The sequence below is a fragment of the Rhopalosiphum padi genome, chromosome 3 (assembly GCF_020882245.1).
Source record: "Rhopalosiphum padi isolate XX-2018 chromosome 3, ASM2088224v1, whole genome shotgun sequence".
NCBI classification, from domain to species: Eukaryota; Metazoa; Arthropoda; class Insecta; order Hemiptera; family Aphididae; genus Rhopalosiphum; species Rhopalosiphum padi.
The window spans coordinates 40,277,717-40,295,928 of record NC_083599.1 but is presented as its reverse complement, the minus strand read 5'-3'; the positions used below and the strand labels follow the sequence as shown (position 1 = coordinate 40,295,928).

The following is an 18,212-nucleotide window of genomic DNA, read 5'->3' as shown; positions in this document are numbered from 1 at the left end:
GAAAATACATACAATATTTAATATTCATACCTAAGATATGAAAATTAATTATAACTTATAAAATTCCATACGATATTTCATTAAATCATCAAATTTAAAGGTAAGAATATTATCCAGACAATTTCATATACTCATATTATGCTTTTATTGATATTATCGTTTCAAAATAAGTTATAGCTATGTAAAATATTAAAATTTTAAAATGTTCATAACTCACTTTAAAACGATAATATCAATAAAAACAATAACGTTGTCTAGATAATATTTTTACCTTTAAATTTGATAATAAGTAAATTTACTCTAATATTAAAGCTAACATCACAAAATTTGTTCTGCTGAATGCAAATTTGCTATGATATATGTTAGTAAGACAGAGACAACACATGGGGGTATATCGTCCTCTTAAGTAACATTTTATTATTTTATATTATGAATCGTTTTTAACAAAACTAAATAAATATCAATACATTTAGGTAAAATATTATATGAAAATAAAGTCATTACTATTTTTTTTTTAATGAATCTATATTTTAAAAGTTTTTAGAGCATATAATAATTTCAATCCCTACTTTTTTTAGATTTAAATTCACATATTTTATCGATTTATAAGTTTAACATTATTCGTTTGATGTAACAAATAATCCTTCAGTTCGACATGGCTGAGTTGTTTGTTAGTACCATAAGTAAAGTATGAATTTTTTTTAACTATTTATTATGTATTTACTCCTAAATAAATAATCAAACATGAAATAATTTTATTTGTATAAACTAGAATTAGGTGTTAACCAATCCTGATAATAAAAATGATATTTAAGTGTAGTTATGATGTTTGTGAAATTTGATGTCAAATACATCTATGGCTATAATTTATATATAAAGATATTGTTATAGCTTATAACTGTAACAAAAGTGCAACACCAGCTAATGTCCATTTGGATGATTTATCTTTGCTTTTAAGACTAAATGTCCACACATACGTCGGCCCCCTCGTTCTAGTTTTATACACTGGACACTCATAAACATTCCGTGAATCTTGTTTATCCTGTGTAATCGCCTGCAAGTAGAACTTAAGTCATAAAAATGTACAATAAATCACGTAAGAAAAATATGTTTAATTAAAACATATATAATATATATATATATACATTATATAGTATACTATTGAACGTTATCAAGAAATACTATACCTAGTAATATATATACATACACAAAAACGAATAGTAGCCTATGAATTATTGTCGAAAAAATGTATTTTAAAACTTATTTATACTTACTCGGACATTAATCACTGGCATTTGAGGGAATAACTCTTTTAGTTTGGATTCCATTATAACCCCTTGCATTATATCCCATCTGGCGCCTTCCATGAAAAGCCCGTGAATGTAAGCCCCGTCTCTGGCGGCTCCACTGAAAAATCGTTATCGGTAAGCATACAAGTTGAACTAATGATACGCGTATCTGTCGTTTATAACTATTACTATAACCATTGACCTGGGTCATTTACCTAAATTCTTCTTTGTGTTTTTTTGTCACATCACACTGGAGACACATTTTGTCAAGAGGTAATTCATGTTTCCTCGCTGTGCTCTGCATAATCGCCGTCAAAAACGATTGTGGATTGAAAAATCCAGAAAGCCAAACTGACGTAGGGACCTTGAACAATACATATGTGTTATTTTGTCTTTGTACTATATAGTAATTACTAGATTATAGGAACATAGCATAGAGTCAAGGTATATATCAGCCATACAATAAATTGTACAGCAACACGTATGATGAAATTTTTATTGGTCAACGTTAATCATATTGAAAAGTACACTTAATTAACTTTTTTTTAGAAAAATATAAAATACATAATATTCAATTCTAAAAGATATAATTGTGCGGCCCTTGCTTTTATCACTTCTTATCGTGAATAATTATAATGACTTCTGTATTTTTAAATGGTACACTTCATACTGTACAGAGTACACCTCACCATATACATTGTAATTTATATCTTACAAGCATAAGATTCAATATGACATAAAAAGTTTCTATTCGTTTTTATTTTATTTTTTTAATTACAATAAGCTAATAAGAATTTTTTAATTGTTGTGCGAACAATTTATATGATATAAATTTTTAGCATACTCACGACAAAATCAGTGGTCCACGTTTCTAACTCTCTAATACGTAGCAAAAGATCGGAAAACCATGCACCGAGACCAAGCAGAGATGGATAAGCCCGATTTGTCCACACCAAAGGAATCTGATCCAGGAACAAGGCGTTTTCCAAGTCTTCCATATCCGAAGTAATAGTTAATTCACCCTAAAAATATAATTGATTTTGACGATTAATCAGTGTATACAATATATATGTTACTGGCAATGTATTGAATCCGTAGTTATATAAAAATCCTAGATATTCTATAGAATACTAAAAATAAACAAAAAATTATTAAATGTATATAACGACTAAATACGTGATAGATTTACCTAACCTCGAGCAGGGAAAATATATAATTAATAAACAACTATACAATAGTAGGTAGCTTAGTGTACCTTTGAAATCAATGATCAATATAAATTTATATTAGTATACCGAGATCTTCTTACCAAATTTATAATTCTTAAGTCACTTGAATATAAACCATGGGTCACCAAAAACCGCATACGGCTGGCCAACATTTTATTTTGTCCAGCTCGCAGACAAAGAATAAATAATACATTTTACGACAAAATTATATGTGTTATAATTGTAAATTATTATTTTTGTTAAATATTATTGGTTTTAAATAATATAAATATGTACTTAGGATTTTTATGGGCCGTAAAAAATTTTAGATTCCTTATGTGGCCCTTCAAAAATATTAATTGGTGACCCCTAATATAAACAATTCGAGGAAGTAACATCCTACCGTATATATATATATATATATATATGTCTACACTAATAGAAGCTCCATCAATCCTATAGTCTAATAACAGATGTAAATTATCAAATAACATTGTTTATAACTTTAAAGATATAGTTTAATAGTAATTCAATCATATTTTATTATTTTATAATCATTAAAATATTTTTGCAGACAACAGTTGATGAATTATAAGTATTATCGATTAGGGACTAAGGAAAATCTTTCAAAATCTTTATATTCAAGGTCTCAATTCTCAATATGCCAAAAAAAATTAATAATGAATAACCAAGCTCCAAGAAAATACATTTACTTTACGCACAATAGCAACTGAATAATCTGGACAAGGTTTGATAAAATGCACACGCAAGACAAAATGTCAATCAAAAAAAAATGTTTGTGTGTAAAAATAATATTTTATGCGCTTCAAAATATTATATATTAACTATATAGTGCAATAAATAAATAATAATACACATATTTTTATTTAACACTTTACCTAACATAGTATTTGCGTTTCATAAAAAATCTAGGAATAAAGAATTGTACACATTTTCCAGGTTAATAATAATCCAGGCATAATATAGATTAACATTTAAATGTAATACATTGATAAATAGCTTAAGGGATTCTATAGAATGTCTAGAATAATTATATAATACCTATATTCAACACTTTTCCGGTAACATACACATGCTGTAATTCATATACCTTAAGTCCGAGTTCTAGTTCTTTAAGAGACCGTTTCATTTCGCTTGTTAGAAAATTCATCCGTTGGCACTCTTGAAAAGCTACAATCACGTAAGGTGTCCTTTCTTCGACTTTACCCATCATCTCAGTTATGTTAAATTCTTCAGGTAATTTTTCTAACGTTTCATCGACAATTTGTTTCACCTAAAATATAATGTAAAATCAAATGAAATATTAACACTTTTTTAGTGACTTGTGTGAGTTAATAAATTAATGTTCAATTAATTCAGAAATGTTAAACAAAAAGTATACATGAAGTCCCCCTCCGTTTACCTTATCTTCTCTTGTGACATTTGTACCCCCTATGGCACCAGCTTCTCGTGGCTGCATTTCGAATACTGTGCGAAATAAATTCTCGGACGTTGTGCTCATAAATCCTATTTCAGCGTTGGGGTGCAAACCATAAAGCACTGGGTTCTCGGCAGGTAACACTTCGTCAATGTAATTGTGGTAACCTTGATAGTCTGTGTTTGGTGGTGCAGGGAAACCAGGAGCTAGGTGAAGATCTCCATCGACCTGTACAAGGTATTCACATAAGATAATTTGATTCGTTGGCGGTCATAAACAATAAATACCAGCAATTTTTTTAGATCTTGTACAAAAAATAAAAATTGTGTATACAAGAGAAGTGGTTGAAAACAAAGATTTACGTTTGTGTGAAGAATATAGACAACTTTTCTTAATCATTAGTATTCCATTCAAGGGGTTACCAAATTCAAATTAAAAAAATTCTATTTTATTTTTTTAGATACAACACAGTCAATTAAAAATCAAAATAAATTCATATTAATTTTATTAGAAAGTGTCTTTTCCTTGATCATTGTAGAACATAATTAAAATAATATATAATATGGTTTAAATTTTTCTGAAGTAACTTTTTTTAAAACATTCAAAATGCTTAAAATTTTTAAAAAAAATGATCAGCTTCTTCAATACACACTTTTATTTTTTTTTATTTTTTTTTTTAAGAAATATAGAATAAATATACTATTATATAATCACATATTATGAAATTAAAATGCTTTACCCACTCCTCTTAAATTAACATAATACTCGTATTATGTACATATTGTATCATCTAAGTTCATAACATAATATCATGACTTATCTACCAGGTCAGACTGCATCAGTTCCTCCAAATATGATATACACAATTTTCTATCCCAATCGTCCGTAATGTGGCCACCGTACATAATTTCGCCAAATAAATACCGCAAGTCTTCCCACGGAACTTTATTATTGGCTTCCAAATAGTTGAACAGCACGCTGACACTGATATTTAAATCACCTAAACGGGAAACGATTTGATGTGATAATGATTGTGCATACATTAAAGACATCGTCCTCAACTGATCACCACTTTAATACTATATTTACATTTTTTTTCTTGTGTACAAGTATACGTACCGACATTAAACGGATAAATCTTATTCCATCCCTGCGCACCGAATTTCCTGCGTTCAGCGACTACAGCATGGAAGTAACAAAGTGAAAACAGAATCGCTTTGAACTCGGCTTCTTTAGACGACATCTCTAATGTTTCTTGATTGAAATTCTCCAACGCTTTGTGCAAATTCGCTTGCATACCTGTCGGTGGTTCGTTCGTGATTTTAATACACGATTCCAAAATTCCCTAATTTTGTGATACAAAATATGTAATAAAAATAATCAAAACTATAACAATGTATTTTTTATAAACATGAATATATTTTAGTCGTTTATTACAATCTAGGTTAATACAATTTATTTTTTGTATACATTAAATCGAAATAAAGCCGTTGTGTATGTTTAACAATAAACCATGTATGTTTTTAGTAATAATTGTTTTTTATGATTTTGGAATTCATTAAATTTAAAGTCATTATAGGTAAGTTAACATTTTTTATGAAGCATAATATTTTATTGCAAGAGTGGCCACTGACCTTAATATTTAGGAATCGCAAATTTATAAAGCTAATTCTAAGTGAGCCTCATTGTTAAGTGATGTTTATAAAATAATTAAAATAGTTGATAATTTTACTCAAAGATTGATGTTAAGAGCCACATGAGACTAATTTATGAGTCACTTATGGCTCGTGAGCATCGTTGTGGTCATCCTTGTTTTATTATATATCATAATAATAGTGTAAACAATTTACTGAGTTTAAATATGTGTAATATACTAATATATATTGTGCATTTAAGTCAATACATAAATGCATTATAAATAGGTAAAAATAAAAGTTAAATACTTGTGGAATAATGTGTGCCGATGCCGTAGCTGCTGGTTCAGCGCTTAAAAAAAGTCTATAGTTCGGATGTGCTGTATCTCCGAGTAGTTCCATTTTTTTTTCGAGCGTTGGTAGCCATTTCTTTACTAAATGTATATTCTAAAATTAAAAAAAAAATGGTCAATGAATTAATAATATATTACTAACTTTCATTCAGTAAACATATATTTATTGTTGTTCTACAGATGAATTGAAGCTGTAGTCTTTTATATAATACATTTAATAATCAAAATATTATGTATGCATAATATGCAATTTTATTTATAACTATAGTTTGAACATAGCTACATAATATACAATTATTTTTAATATTATATTATAACATAATATTTGGATAGAATATTCGTCTTACCCAGACAATTTAAATAACATGGTGCTTAATGGTTAATTTGAATTGATGAATACTGGTGGGAAAAACGAAAAAAAAACAGTAACATGTCGATGAACACTTTTTTTTACTATATTCAATTTAAAAATTATTTATTATTAGTAAAAGACGTGTTGACTTTGATACAGTATCACTCTATCCTTTTTAGTAGATCTGAGTAAACAACCTGAGGGATATCAAAAAAAAAAAATACACTATAATGATGTACCTAAATTGCCTATCCAAAACGCCGTATTACATATTTATTGTAATCAAACTCATAGTAAATTATTTTTTAAATGGGAAAAGTCAAAATATAATGTATTTTAATAAAACAATTGTTTTTATAATTTATTGTATATATGTATAAATGTATTATTTAAAATTTATAAAATAAAATCTATAGACGTGATAAACTGGGAAGTTTATATAGTAGTAATATTTTAGTATTAAAAATATGCTATAACTTATGAATTTTTATATTTTTTTTTAACAATTATTTAAACAATATAATATTTTTTAACTTATTAACATAATATCGTAATAGTTTTCAATAATATATACCTGAAGAACGACCCAATGACCATTTTTTGCCGAAATCTCCATTGCATTTTCGGCAACGACTTCTTGGCCTTGACCTAATGATACATTATGAAAATTGTTTAATCCAGTTGAAATTCCTAGTTTATGTCCCAAATCTTCGACATCCTAAACAAGTAATTTATTCTAATGGTTTATTATAATAAATGTAATAATATATAATAATGAAACATGATACATTTTAATAGTAAAAATGTATACTTGTATATTAAACAATATATTTTGATACATAAATGATACTTTAATAAATTACGTTTTATTGTATACTTGATTTCAACAAATAATTTTGTGAGAAAATTTATTGTTTAGGTTTATTTAAGTTCTTAATTCTCAGTTTTAAATAACCATATTTAATATTTTTAAAAACTTGGTTGTAATATTTATAATTATTTACATATTAACGATTTCAGGTCTTCAAAACAAACAGTATGAATTTAAATTTATTCAAAATATATCTAAATATAAATATAATTAATACCACCAATACTTATCAGAAATTTAAATTTTTTCCAAAAATATTGTAAAACATATATATTTTTTAAATTGTTTTATAATGTAGACTATAATTCTACTTATAGTACTAATATATTATAAGTATTAGTATAATATAATTATATAGTATTTTCGTACTACACGTATATACTACCAGTACTTTATTAATTATTACACTGTATCAGATAAAAATTTTAAATGTAATTAAATGACATGCGATCATTTTTAGGAATTTTTCTATTGCAAGAAGACAACAGTGTTTATAAAATATATACAAAAACTAGTTTTTAAATTTAGACACATAAATTATAGATTAATTTTATTTTTAAATACGTAGTCAAAATCAAATTTACGAAATAGGTTTGTTAAAAATAGTTTTAACAAATTTTGGCTTTTAACTATAATTTAAAAAACAAAACATTATTTAAAAAACCATTAATTCCTATTTTACATATTCACTGTCAAAATTAAATATTGTTTATGTACAAATAATCATTAAAAAGACCATGTCTTAATTCAAGTTCTGAGTTTTTAATTGGGTGAACATTTACCAAATCAAAAAACTAATAATTAAATACTGGATAGTAGGTACTTTTATCAGTGATATTTGGATTATTTATATTACTTTTAATGGATTCACTCCTGGGGAAAGTATAAAGAAAATAGGTGTTGTTGGACTAGTTTCTTCAAATGATTTTGCAAATTCCACACTTCTACCTTCTACGTACTTTGTGCCGAGTTTTTCTTCAATAAATACCCTTAAAAAATATAATATTAGTAATTAATTAAAATCAGATTAAATAAATTAATAGATTTGAATTTGATAATCAAACATATAGTAATATTGTATAAAACTATTTTAAAAAAACCGAAATACTAACGACATAGCATAAGTCATTCGGTCGGGTCGTAATGCCCTCATCATCATTAATCTTTGTAACGATACTTTATTTTTCCACTCTTGGGGGAACTTTTCACGTTCTGGACAATCCGACTCAACAAATTTTTTCCACCTTTTTGATGATGTCTCGATATCACGGTCTAAATTTCTAAAATAATATAATATATGTGTATATAAATATATATCCAATTTTAATAATTTTAATAACTTTATTAAAATTTTACTATTTGGTCTAATTGAATATTTTTAAAATACCTAAATTCGTCTTTCGTTGACAAACTTCTGACACCTGACCAACTAGAATTAGATAAAAATTCTACTGGACTGCTAATATGTTGAGCTGTAGGGAATCTCAAAAAAAAATCTAACTCTTGCGGAGCTATTTCTTCACTCATTAATAATATCTGTAAAATATTTTGTTTTTATTTTTATTAAATAACTTTCATCGTGACATTATTAATATTTAATATTATTGTAATATAGCAATATACAGCTATAAAATATGTAACTTATTAATAGAATAATAACTGATTACTTCATGTTTATATCGAAACTTTCATTAACGAACCATTGAAAAACATGATTGAACGAATCAGCGAAAGCATAATTATTATTATTATAATTATAACGAATACGCCAGATTACCAAAACAATTTTTGCAAACACTTAATTTACACCTACGAACGGTAGACCGACTGTTTATTAAACTATATTATAATATTATGTATGTTTAAATTTAATTGTGTACATTTGTTAATCCTATAAGTTTTAAGTTATAACGCATATGGATATAGGTAACAACAAATAAATAGAATTAACAATAATAATTGTAAATTAGTAACAGTTAGTGTTATTAATTTTATTATTACCGGCAGTTACGTAAATGGAAATTACTTTTGAGATAGAGAGAAAAATATTAAATATCTTAATATGAAACTATAAAAATCCAATGGCAATCCTAATAATTCAAAATTAAATAAGGAAAAAGAAAAATTGGAATATAGTATACAGGTAGTGTACACTACTTATATATACAAACACGGTATATATTATAATTATTTATAGCCATATATAAACTATTTTTCTATATAAACAATAAGCATATACCTAGTGTACCATATCTCATAAATAATAATTTAATTATCGAGGACAATACATAGCCTAGGAAGTTGCTCTGGTATATAACAGAGATTTAAAAATACCTTTTCATAAAGTTGTCCATTGCGTAGGTAATGAATGTCTTTAATTTTAATTAAATTATAAATCATTACAAACGAAAAACGCTTCTGAAACGATGTGTCAGATACTATTTTTAAGGATATATAATTATAACAATTATCATATAATACATTCATGTTACCATTAAAAATGTATTTTTTTTATAAACAGGATGTTAAGCTATTTTGTTTACCTGGTAGTAGTGTGCATACTATATTAATTATTATTTATGATGCATTAAATTTTAGCGATCTTGTTTACTTGGAATGTCATCTGTGATGCGAATATCAGTTTATCGCATTCAAATAGCCCTCTGGAAGTATACACGAATACGAAGTAGGTGATACAGTCAATCAAGTTGTTCACTCTCAACGATACGCTTTCCGCCGGTACTGATTTTTCAATGGCGTTGTTAAACACTACGCTGAAAGCCTACAGTTTTTGATACGATATATCATGTTATTTAAATACATATATGTAAACTATAGCACGCGGATGAGAATTTTTACCTTTAACGAGAATTGATAGACCAGATTAATCGTGTTCAGTTCATTGAGTATGAAATACAACAGGCTAGCTCTCGCGGCTGCCGGTCTATAATGTTCTCTGGCTTCGTCAATCTTTTCCGACGTGATTTTCGCCTCAGCGACTTTCTGTTGTATCTCTGCGGCAGTTCTTTTTGTTGTTTCCAAATTTTCCACCAATGCCGTGTCACTTAATATGTTGTCTTAAAACATGTTTCCATATAATACACAATTATTTAACTGTATTCCGGTTGATGAAACAATAAAACTAGTAAATAACAATTATTAACGTATACTTAAATACCATTAGGCATTAGTATATTTAGTGTTTAAAGGGCAGACCAAAAATATGTAACTCTTAAAAAAATAATAAAATATATTAGCTGTAATGTAATTTAAATATATTTAATATCCATTTAAGTAGTACCTAACGTTTTAAATAAGTATAACTGTACAAGTCTTTAATGACAGTATGACACATTGTAATTTATTAATTATTAATGAACTTCTATTTATACAAAATTACTGTACATAGCATACCTCCTGCTGAAGATAACCGTGAGAGCAGATCGTCTTCTAATTTTTTCAACATGATTTTAAAATCATTTTGTTGTTTAGTTAATTCAGCCTTGCAATAATTTAATATTTAGATTAAATTATATGACGACAACTAATAAAGCTTAAGTAAAAATATAAATTACTTTGAGTTGTTCTAAGTCAGGTCTTTCGGCTTTTACAACTTCAGCAAGTAACTGGTCTTCTAAACCATCTCTCGTCACAGTAAAATTAATCAAAGTTGTTTGAGCTTGCATTTCAGGTTTATAATGTGGATTAGCTAGTTTGGTATGGAGTAAAAGCCGAAATTCTTGATTGTATTCAACTTCTTTGTCTCCCATTTTAATGGCTCTATTCGTGATAAAATTAAAAATAATAAAATAATAATTTAAAAAAATCTATAACATATTTCACAAATTATAAATGATATTGCACACTAATGGCGCCCACTTACTTTCCTTTTTTTATAAGGTTACGCCCTAATAAAGGATCTAAAACAGGATCTAAATTTTCTTCAATATTTTCTAGCAAAACAATTTTTCCCGTTGTTATACTTTTTTCTAACTCTTCCATTGAACCTTTCTGCCCTAAACGCAACACAACTAAACTTTCTCCGTACTTCTGTTTGATCCATTTAACACCTTGTAACTAAAATATAAATTGCATACAATATATTATCATACTTATACACAATGTATAAAAAATAATAAATAAATAAAACAAGATTGATTACAGAAAGGATCTGTTATATTTTAATAGTAGTACTTATTGGTACCAATGTAAAAGCATTAGAATTTTAAAAATATTTACATATATTTTTTTATATGTTTTCACTTCACCAAGTTTTGATCATACATTCAAGTATGTAAAATCAAACATATTTAATGTAGTCTATAATAAATAGTGAGTATAAATATATTTATTTTGCATATAACTATTACATTTATTACACTAATCGTATGCAAGGAATGTTTATTTATTTAAAGCATATTCATCAATAAATATATTAATAAATAATAGTATATGATAATTATACCTCTAAAATGAAAATAATTTACATACCTTCAGTTAAAATGGCATATTGAAGTCACACAAATAACAAAATAAATAACAAAAATATTATATGATTGGATAAATAATAAAAAATAAATATTACTTGTGGATCGATCATTAACGGCCAACGATCAGAATTTGATAATATAGTTGCATTTTCTGTTGACATACGATCACTGGGTAACCCTTCATTATTCCAAATCGCCACTTGAGTGTCATCAGTCAGTAAAGTTAGCGGATCTAAACCTTCAGTTATTGGTACAGCGGGCTACAAGTTTAATGTATTCTAATTAAATACTAGTTATTATGTTCACATATTTTTTACTTTAATACAACAATAAACAAAACAAATACCTATTTAAATGCTTAACTATGAGAAAGCGTAGTAAATTTGTTTATTTAATATTTTCACGAGAAAGAAAGTCATTTTTATAGAACAACTTTAAATATACTAAAAAATGAACCATTCACAATTTAGTAGGTATATTGCTTAAACTTGTAAAATGTATTTGTATAATTCGTATTAATTATTATACTAAATTAATTTATTACTTCTATAATGTTCAAATATATAATATATTTATTATTTAATGATAACTTATCTAGTTATACTAGTTATTTAAAGATTTTGGGATACGTATATTTCACTTTTTTCGAAATAAAGACAAATGTAATTTATAGTCACAAGAATGTAGCTAAATTATAATAATTATAAAAAGCATACAGCGTTCTACTACAGCAACAAAAGCTTTTACAATTATAAATAAAGCTTTCATGAAACTCCGATGTACCTACAATATAAATTAAATTGAATTTACTAATTAAATCCAAACTAATTTAATTGATTTATTAAAATATCTAACACCTACATATTACAGAAATTATTAGGTAAGTTTATAGTCCGAACTATTATGATTCGTGTTATGCAACCAATATTAAAAAGTATATACAATATAATTGTATTATTATTGGTGACACGTGTTGAAGCGTTGTAAATGTAATGTGTAATATTTAATTATACGTCCAAACAATAGTTTATATCGTATGTATTTTTTTTTTTATTATTTCACGAAATCCTTTAATTTATTTAAATGCATATTATACGTACATCTAAGGTTTTTACGAATGGCGTCCATATTTTGTGTAGCAGCTCTTGTCTATAATGTTTCGTAAAGCATCCAACATACGATATGAACGCTGTGATAAGCAGAACGTCTCCTGGCAAAGTGGTACTTTGCTGCATAAAACTTTAAAATCGAAAAAAACATTAATTCGTGACAAACACAGTTTAACACGCAACAATAATATACCAAGCTACAGCTTCGGCCCAACGAACGTTTTCTGACCCCAAGCCACCAATTAGTCTGTTTGCTAATTCGATTGTCTTATTAGTCGCGTCTGCTTCTTGTTGACAGTGTAATTTTTCCGATGTGGCCTGCTCAAAGTCAGCAGTTAATTTGGAAAGCTGTTCTTCTAATGACTTTATAAAAAAATGTACATTTCAATTCAATACTCTTATAATATTTATATCACTTAAAAAAATTGTATACTTACGGCGACTTTTTTCTTTATAACGGCCAATTTGTCTTGGGCCTGAGCGAGTTCCGTATTGGCTTGAGCTAAGGCTAATCGTTTTGGTTCCACATCACAGTACACTTCATAAAATTTTATAATGTTTATCACCCAAGCACAGAGACCTACAATTAAAATATCGAATACAATATTAAATATTGATTTATACAGCACGAATTTTGAAATTCACCAGCAGCTGCGGCGGACTTTGATCTAACGAATTCAGGTTCAAACTCTGGATCTTTTAAGTATGGTTTAATGGCTTTAGTTACTTCAGGATGAATGTTCTCTTTGTCATAGTTTATGAGTAAATCTAGGAAACTGTCCACTTTAGCCATCATAATCTAAATTCAAATTAAACGGTAAAGCTAAATGGAAAACCAGTTTTCTAATTACTAAAATATAATTTTTAATAGTTATACTCGTAGTCATGCTAAAGACATTTTTTACATTAAAATAACATTTGGGAGTAATATAATTTAATTCAATTAATTTATTATATATGATATTACATAGATATTATATGTATTATAAAATATCATATTTGTAATCATAGTATTAAATACCAATTGAATTTTTATATTTATTCTCAATAGCACGTACTTTAGTAGCTTTCCAGCTACGGTCTTTGGGTATTTTACCATTTTGCGCCAATAATACCATCACAGCAGCCGTTACATTTGTAACAACACCGGGAGGCGATCCAAATGATTTTAATTCTGTTAAATTTGATTTGTTCAATGTATTTAAAGCTTCCTGGATAAAAACAATGATAATAATATATTATACTATTTAAATACAGAAATTATTACTAAGCCCTGCACGCCTAAATTACTTTTAAATGTTTTGTAAAAGGAAAGTATACGGCTCATGGTTACGTCTACACTAGAAACCTTTTATGTTTATTTTGATTCTTATTTTAATCTTAAATCATCGACTGGATGTACATATTATAGTGGAAGACGGAGGAGTGGTGTTTATATAAGCTGTGTTTATAACCACGAGATTTAAATAAGTTTCATGAGGATCGGGCGGGTGACATAATATTATGTAAGGTAACACGTGTACATGACAACACTAAATTATAACTTTTCGATCACACCACAGCATAAACTTTAAAAAAACTATTATACTATTGTTAAACCATCCGCATGATTGTAAATCAAAACAATTGTTGAATAAATGTTAATTCACAAAAAAAAAAATGTATAAATACAAATTATTCACCGAACAAGAACTTTCTGATAATATAAACATTAATACTGCACTTACAGCAATGTAAAACAGACAAATTTCACTGTAATTATTTATTTATATTTTTATTATGTTTAAATATTGTTTATTTTTTTTTTTTAGATTTTAAACTAAGTTTTTCATTTAGTGCAATGTGTTATTTCATAAGCATAAAATAAATGTTTATACACTTTTAACAATTGAAATTATAAGTAAATTGTATTTTTATAAAATCATAATAAAAAAAATGTTTATGTAGTATTGGATCATTAGTTATTTAAGGCTCGACCAGAAATTGGAATCTCCACACGTCTATAAGGATTATACACTTCAATAAATTATTAATGTATTGATTCTTGAAAAACCTTATCATATAGACATAAGTCATAAGTTGTATATTTAAAAAAATATTTATTTTAAATACAAACTTGAGCAGCAAGTAGTGCTGGTTCAGCCTTAACAAGGTCTTCTTCGCAATCTCGCTGTTTTTTCTTTACTTCTTCTGCTATCGAGCCAACTTTTTTTTCCTCGTCATCGGCTTTATAATTATAAAAGTTGTATAAAAGTATTAGAATTTAAAAAATATTATTATTATAGTCAATTTCAAATCATACCGAATGCTTTCTCTTTTGATACTTTTTCAGTTTCAATACCAACTATTTGAATAAGTTTGTCGGCCGCATCGTTTTTAATTTTTAATTCAACTTCTTGAATTGCTAATTTTTCTTTTAAATTATCTACCTGAAATCAAAATTATACATAATTTATACATTTAATACAGATAAATATGTAGCATTACATTCACAATAAATTGTATCCGAATAACTTATAGGTAAAAAAACTTTCGCAACTTGACACATATTTTGAATACTGTTCAGAGCAATGAATATATTATTTTTATAATTTTTTTATGTTTATATATATACAAATGTTGTTAACAGGTTGAGTGCAATAGCCCATGAAATTCTCATGTGGATCATACGTCATTTGGCAAAATTTTTATGGGAAAATTAATGATATTGTTAATATCTTTTCGTCATAACTTGATTTCAAATTTATCAATATAAAATTGATTTTTTAATGCCAAAAAAAAAAAAAAATAATAATGATTTTAAACCTATACTTATCAGTATAAAAATATTTTTTTTGCAAATCAAGTATTAACCATATACATGTCGCATGAAAATGTTTAACATGTATGTAAAAATGGAAGTTTAATAATGATCTATCCTTATTCTTCATTATTATTAATTCAATCTACCGTATTACCTACTATAATAATATATAAACAAATAAATTAAGTACTTAAATAGTAAAATAAATGTTTAATAGAATGTACCTACCATCTAGTAATATCCATCTCTGATCAAAATCGTTTTCGTATATAATTATTTATCATTAAATTTTAATTTTAGTATTTATTTTAACACATTCATTACAGTGACGTAACTATTATTCCTAGTGATAAAGTTGTTGCTCTTAAAACCTAACTATACTATACACTATACAGATGTATAGAAGAATGAATTACCTAAGTTTTAATATTAATATAATCGAGAACACAAATATTTTCTTTTTTTTATGTAGTTGTGTCAATAATGTAAACTAACTTGATTAGCTGTACTTTTCAGTTTTTCCAACCCATTTTCTAGACGGTCTATTTTGCTAGCTAATTCAGCCGACTTTCGCCTTAGCAACTTGGAATAAAGTGATATCTGTTCCAAAAATGATTTGGGCGTAGTATAATTGTACCGGCGGTCGCTCTGCAAATATATTCGCGATATGATATTGACCTGTGTGTGCGCGTAACCCATGAACTTTGCGACTGATTCTCTAAAATTTTCCTAGAAAAAATACACACGACGGCAGTAACGTCACATATTAATTATTAGCAATGATAAATTATTGAAAAGAAAAAAGTATATTTACGGGGAGCACTTCGAGTTCCGATAAAAATTGATTGGACACAGACATGAGTGCTTGTTGGGGCCACTCATGAAACCAGTTGATAGATGTGCAGTTAACCAATGCGGGAAATTTCCTGGAACGAACTCGTAACACCGAACCCACTGGCGAGAAACACAGTACGACTTTTAACTGTCGTCTAACTCGGTCGATGAAAAACTTCCAACAATTTTCACGTGTATCCAATTGCCCGGCGCCCTTAACCTAATCGATATCCAAATATATAGCATACCAACAAGGTGGAAATTGAGGAAAGGATGCTTATCATGGCTTAGCCCTCGACATAATTTTAGACCATAGTCGTGTAATTATTATTTTTAGTATAATATTTCTACAATTTATTACTATTTTAAAACTAAATTCTATTTTATAGTATTTTTGTAATTAATATAAATTAATTACTAATTAAAATAATTTATCAATTATAGTATAAAAACTTTATCTGGTCTGGGCATATCATGGAAATAAAAAATGTCTTCTCCAATTATATTGTATTAAATTAACTTATTTAATGAAAATTTATTTCAACACTTTTTAATTTCTAGGTTTTTATTATTATTACTGCTTTATAGGGCATTTTTAAAATTTTCTCACAGTCGAAAGAAATTTTAAGTTATTGATTCAAACATTTCAAACGTCACGATATTCTAGTTAACGAATTACGGCCATGCGCTATCAGGCGCAATAGAATTATACTAATAATTAACTTATAATTCATATCACTATTATAAATTATATATAGATATATAATTTACTATAGTCATGTATCACGTCCTTTTATCATTAAGGAATAAATAAGCAGATAAGTAGATACGCGTAAACGTAAAGTAATACCGAGCATTGAATTAATACCTTCATAAATACCTACAACGGCTACAACTACGTATAAACACACGAGATTATTGAACGAGCAATAATGAACAGACATCGCATGCTCAAGTGTATAAATGCACATAACACTAAATACTCGTATGAATATAATATAAATATATACCTACATACATACACCATAATTAATATATTAGTAGAAGATAGTATATTTACTTACATTTAAGCAATGGCGACAATAGCAATATTAAGAGTAGATATTGATTGATATATAAAATGTAAGGAAACCACCCAGCTGTGTGACTATAATAGTACAATATCACCTTACTAAGCTTACTACATCCAACGACTGGTTTGTTTTCAGAACATATAAAAAATGCATGACTACCTTCACAACCGTATCTTTCTCTCAATATACGTAGTCATAATTTAACATTAAATGAAGAAAATTGTCCTTCCCTTACACCACTTTACGTCTTGAAAACCCATATTATTATTTCATTTCATATTTTATTTTACAATAATGTTTTATACGATAATGTAAAATCTTACTTCGTTACGAACGCCAGCTATAATATTTTCGACCTCATCGTCAGGAAATAGTTCTGGAATTTCGCCCGTCGAAAGCATGTCGTTGATCAAAACTAGAAACGATTCCGACGGCACTTGAGCGTCAGTCATCAAAAAAACAATTCCTACATTTTTCAAACCCGACTTCAAGTACAAACTGGATAATTCCATCTATGGGTAGGTGATAATTATTATTAGACGATTATTGTTTGTTGTGTGTTATTTATTTAAAGGTAAACAAGTAAATCAAAACATTTGTCTAAAATAATTTTAAGTTAAGTTAATGTTAAGAACATAAATCATAATTAATAATTGACAAATATTATAAAATTAATATAAAAATATATATATATATATATAAGCTTTACTTAGTTAAAAGGAGATCGTTAATTTTTTTTGTCGTTATTTATATTTGAG

General features: G+C 26.9%; 1 protein-coding gene across 1 annotated transcript in view; it reads right to left on the bottom strand.

The window, feature by feature from the left end:
• Positions 1 to 200: 200 nt before the first annotated feature.
• The window catches only part of LOC132926979 (dynein beta chain, ciliary), a 75,626-nt gene continuing 57,614 nt past the window's right edge, over positions 201 to 18,212 (bottom strand). The window contains exons 52-80 of the mRNA XM_060991419.1: positions 17,778 to 17,966; positions 16,362 to 16,601; positions 16,043 to 16,276; positions 15,047 to 15,173; positions 14,861 to 14,970; positions 13,803 to 13,955; positions 13,390 to 13,543; positions 13,182 to 13,324; positions 12,938 to 13,107; positions 12,736 to 12,874; positions 11,731 to 11,895; positions 11,029 to 11,222; positions 10,721 to 10,925; positions 10,560 to 10,647; positions 10,005 to 10,222; positions 9,757 to 9,927; positions 8,533 to 8,681; positions 8,258 to 8,425; positions 8,002 to 8,134; positions 6,849 to 6,992; positions 5,879 to 6,016; positions 5,055 to 5,280; positions 4,760 to 4,935; positions 3,921 to 4,163; positions 3,609 to 3,791; positions 2,138 to 2,311; positions 1,505 to 1,653; positions 1,275 to 1,407; positions 201 to 1,054 (exon numbers count right to left, since the gene is read on the bottom strand). Of these exons, the coding sequence (XP_060847402.1) occupies positions 893 to 1,054; positions 1,275 to 1,407; positions 1,505 to 1,653; positions 2,138 to 2,311; positions 3,609 to 3,791; positions 3,921 to 4,163; positions 4,760 to 4,935; positions 5,055 to 5,280; positions 5,879 to 6,016; positions 6,849 to 6,992; positions 8,002 to 8,134; positions 8,258 to 8,425; positions 8,533 to 8,681; positions 9,757 to 9,927; positions 10,005 to 10,222; positions 10,560 to 10,647; positions 10,721 to 10,925; positions 11,029 to 11,222; positions 11,731 to 11,895; positions 12,736 to 12,874; positions 12,938 to 13,107; positions 13,182 to 13,324; positions 13,390 to 13,543; positions 13,803 to 13,955; positions 14,861 to 14,970; positions 15,047 to 15,173; positions 16,043 to 16,276; positions 16,362 to 16,601; positions 17,778 to 17,966 (4,878 nt within the window). The 3' untranslated portion in view covers positions 201 to 892. The remainder of the gene's footprint in view (positions 1,055 to 1,274; positions 1,408 to 1,504; positions 1,654 to 2,137; positions 2,312 to 3,608; positions 3,792 to 3,920; positions 4,164 to 4,759; positions 4,936 to 5,054; positions 5,281 to 5,878; positions 6,017 to 6,848; positions 6,993 to 8,001; positions 8,135 to 8,257; positions 8,426 to 8,532; positions 8,682 to 9,756; positions 9,928 to 10,004; positions 10,223 to 10,559; positions 10,648 to 10,720; positions 10,926 to 11,028; positions 11,223 to 11,730; positions 11,896 to 12,735; positions 12,875 to 12,937; positions 13,108 to 13,181; positions 13,325 to 13,389; positions 13,544 to 13,802; positions 13,956 to 14,860; positions 14,971 to 15,046; positions 15,174 to 16,042; positions 16,277 to 16,361; positions 16,602 to 17,777; positions 17,967 to 18,212) is intronic.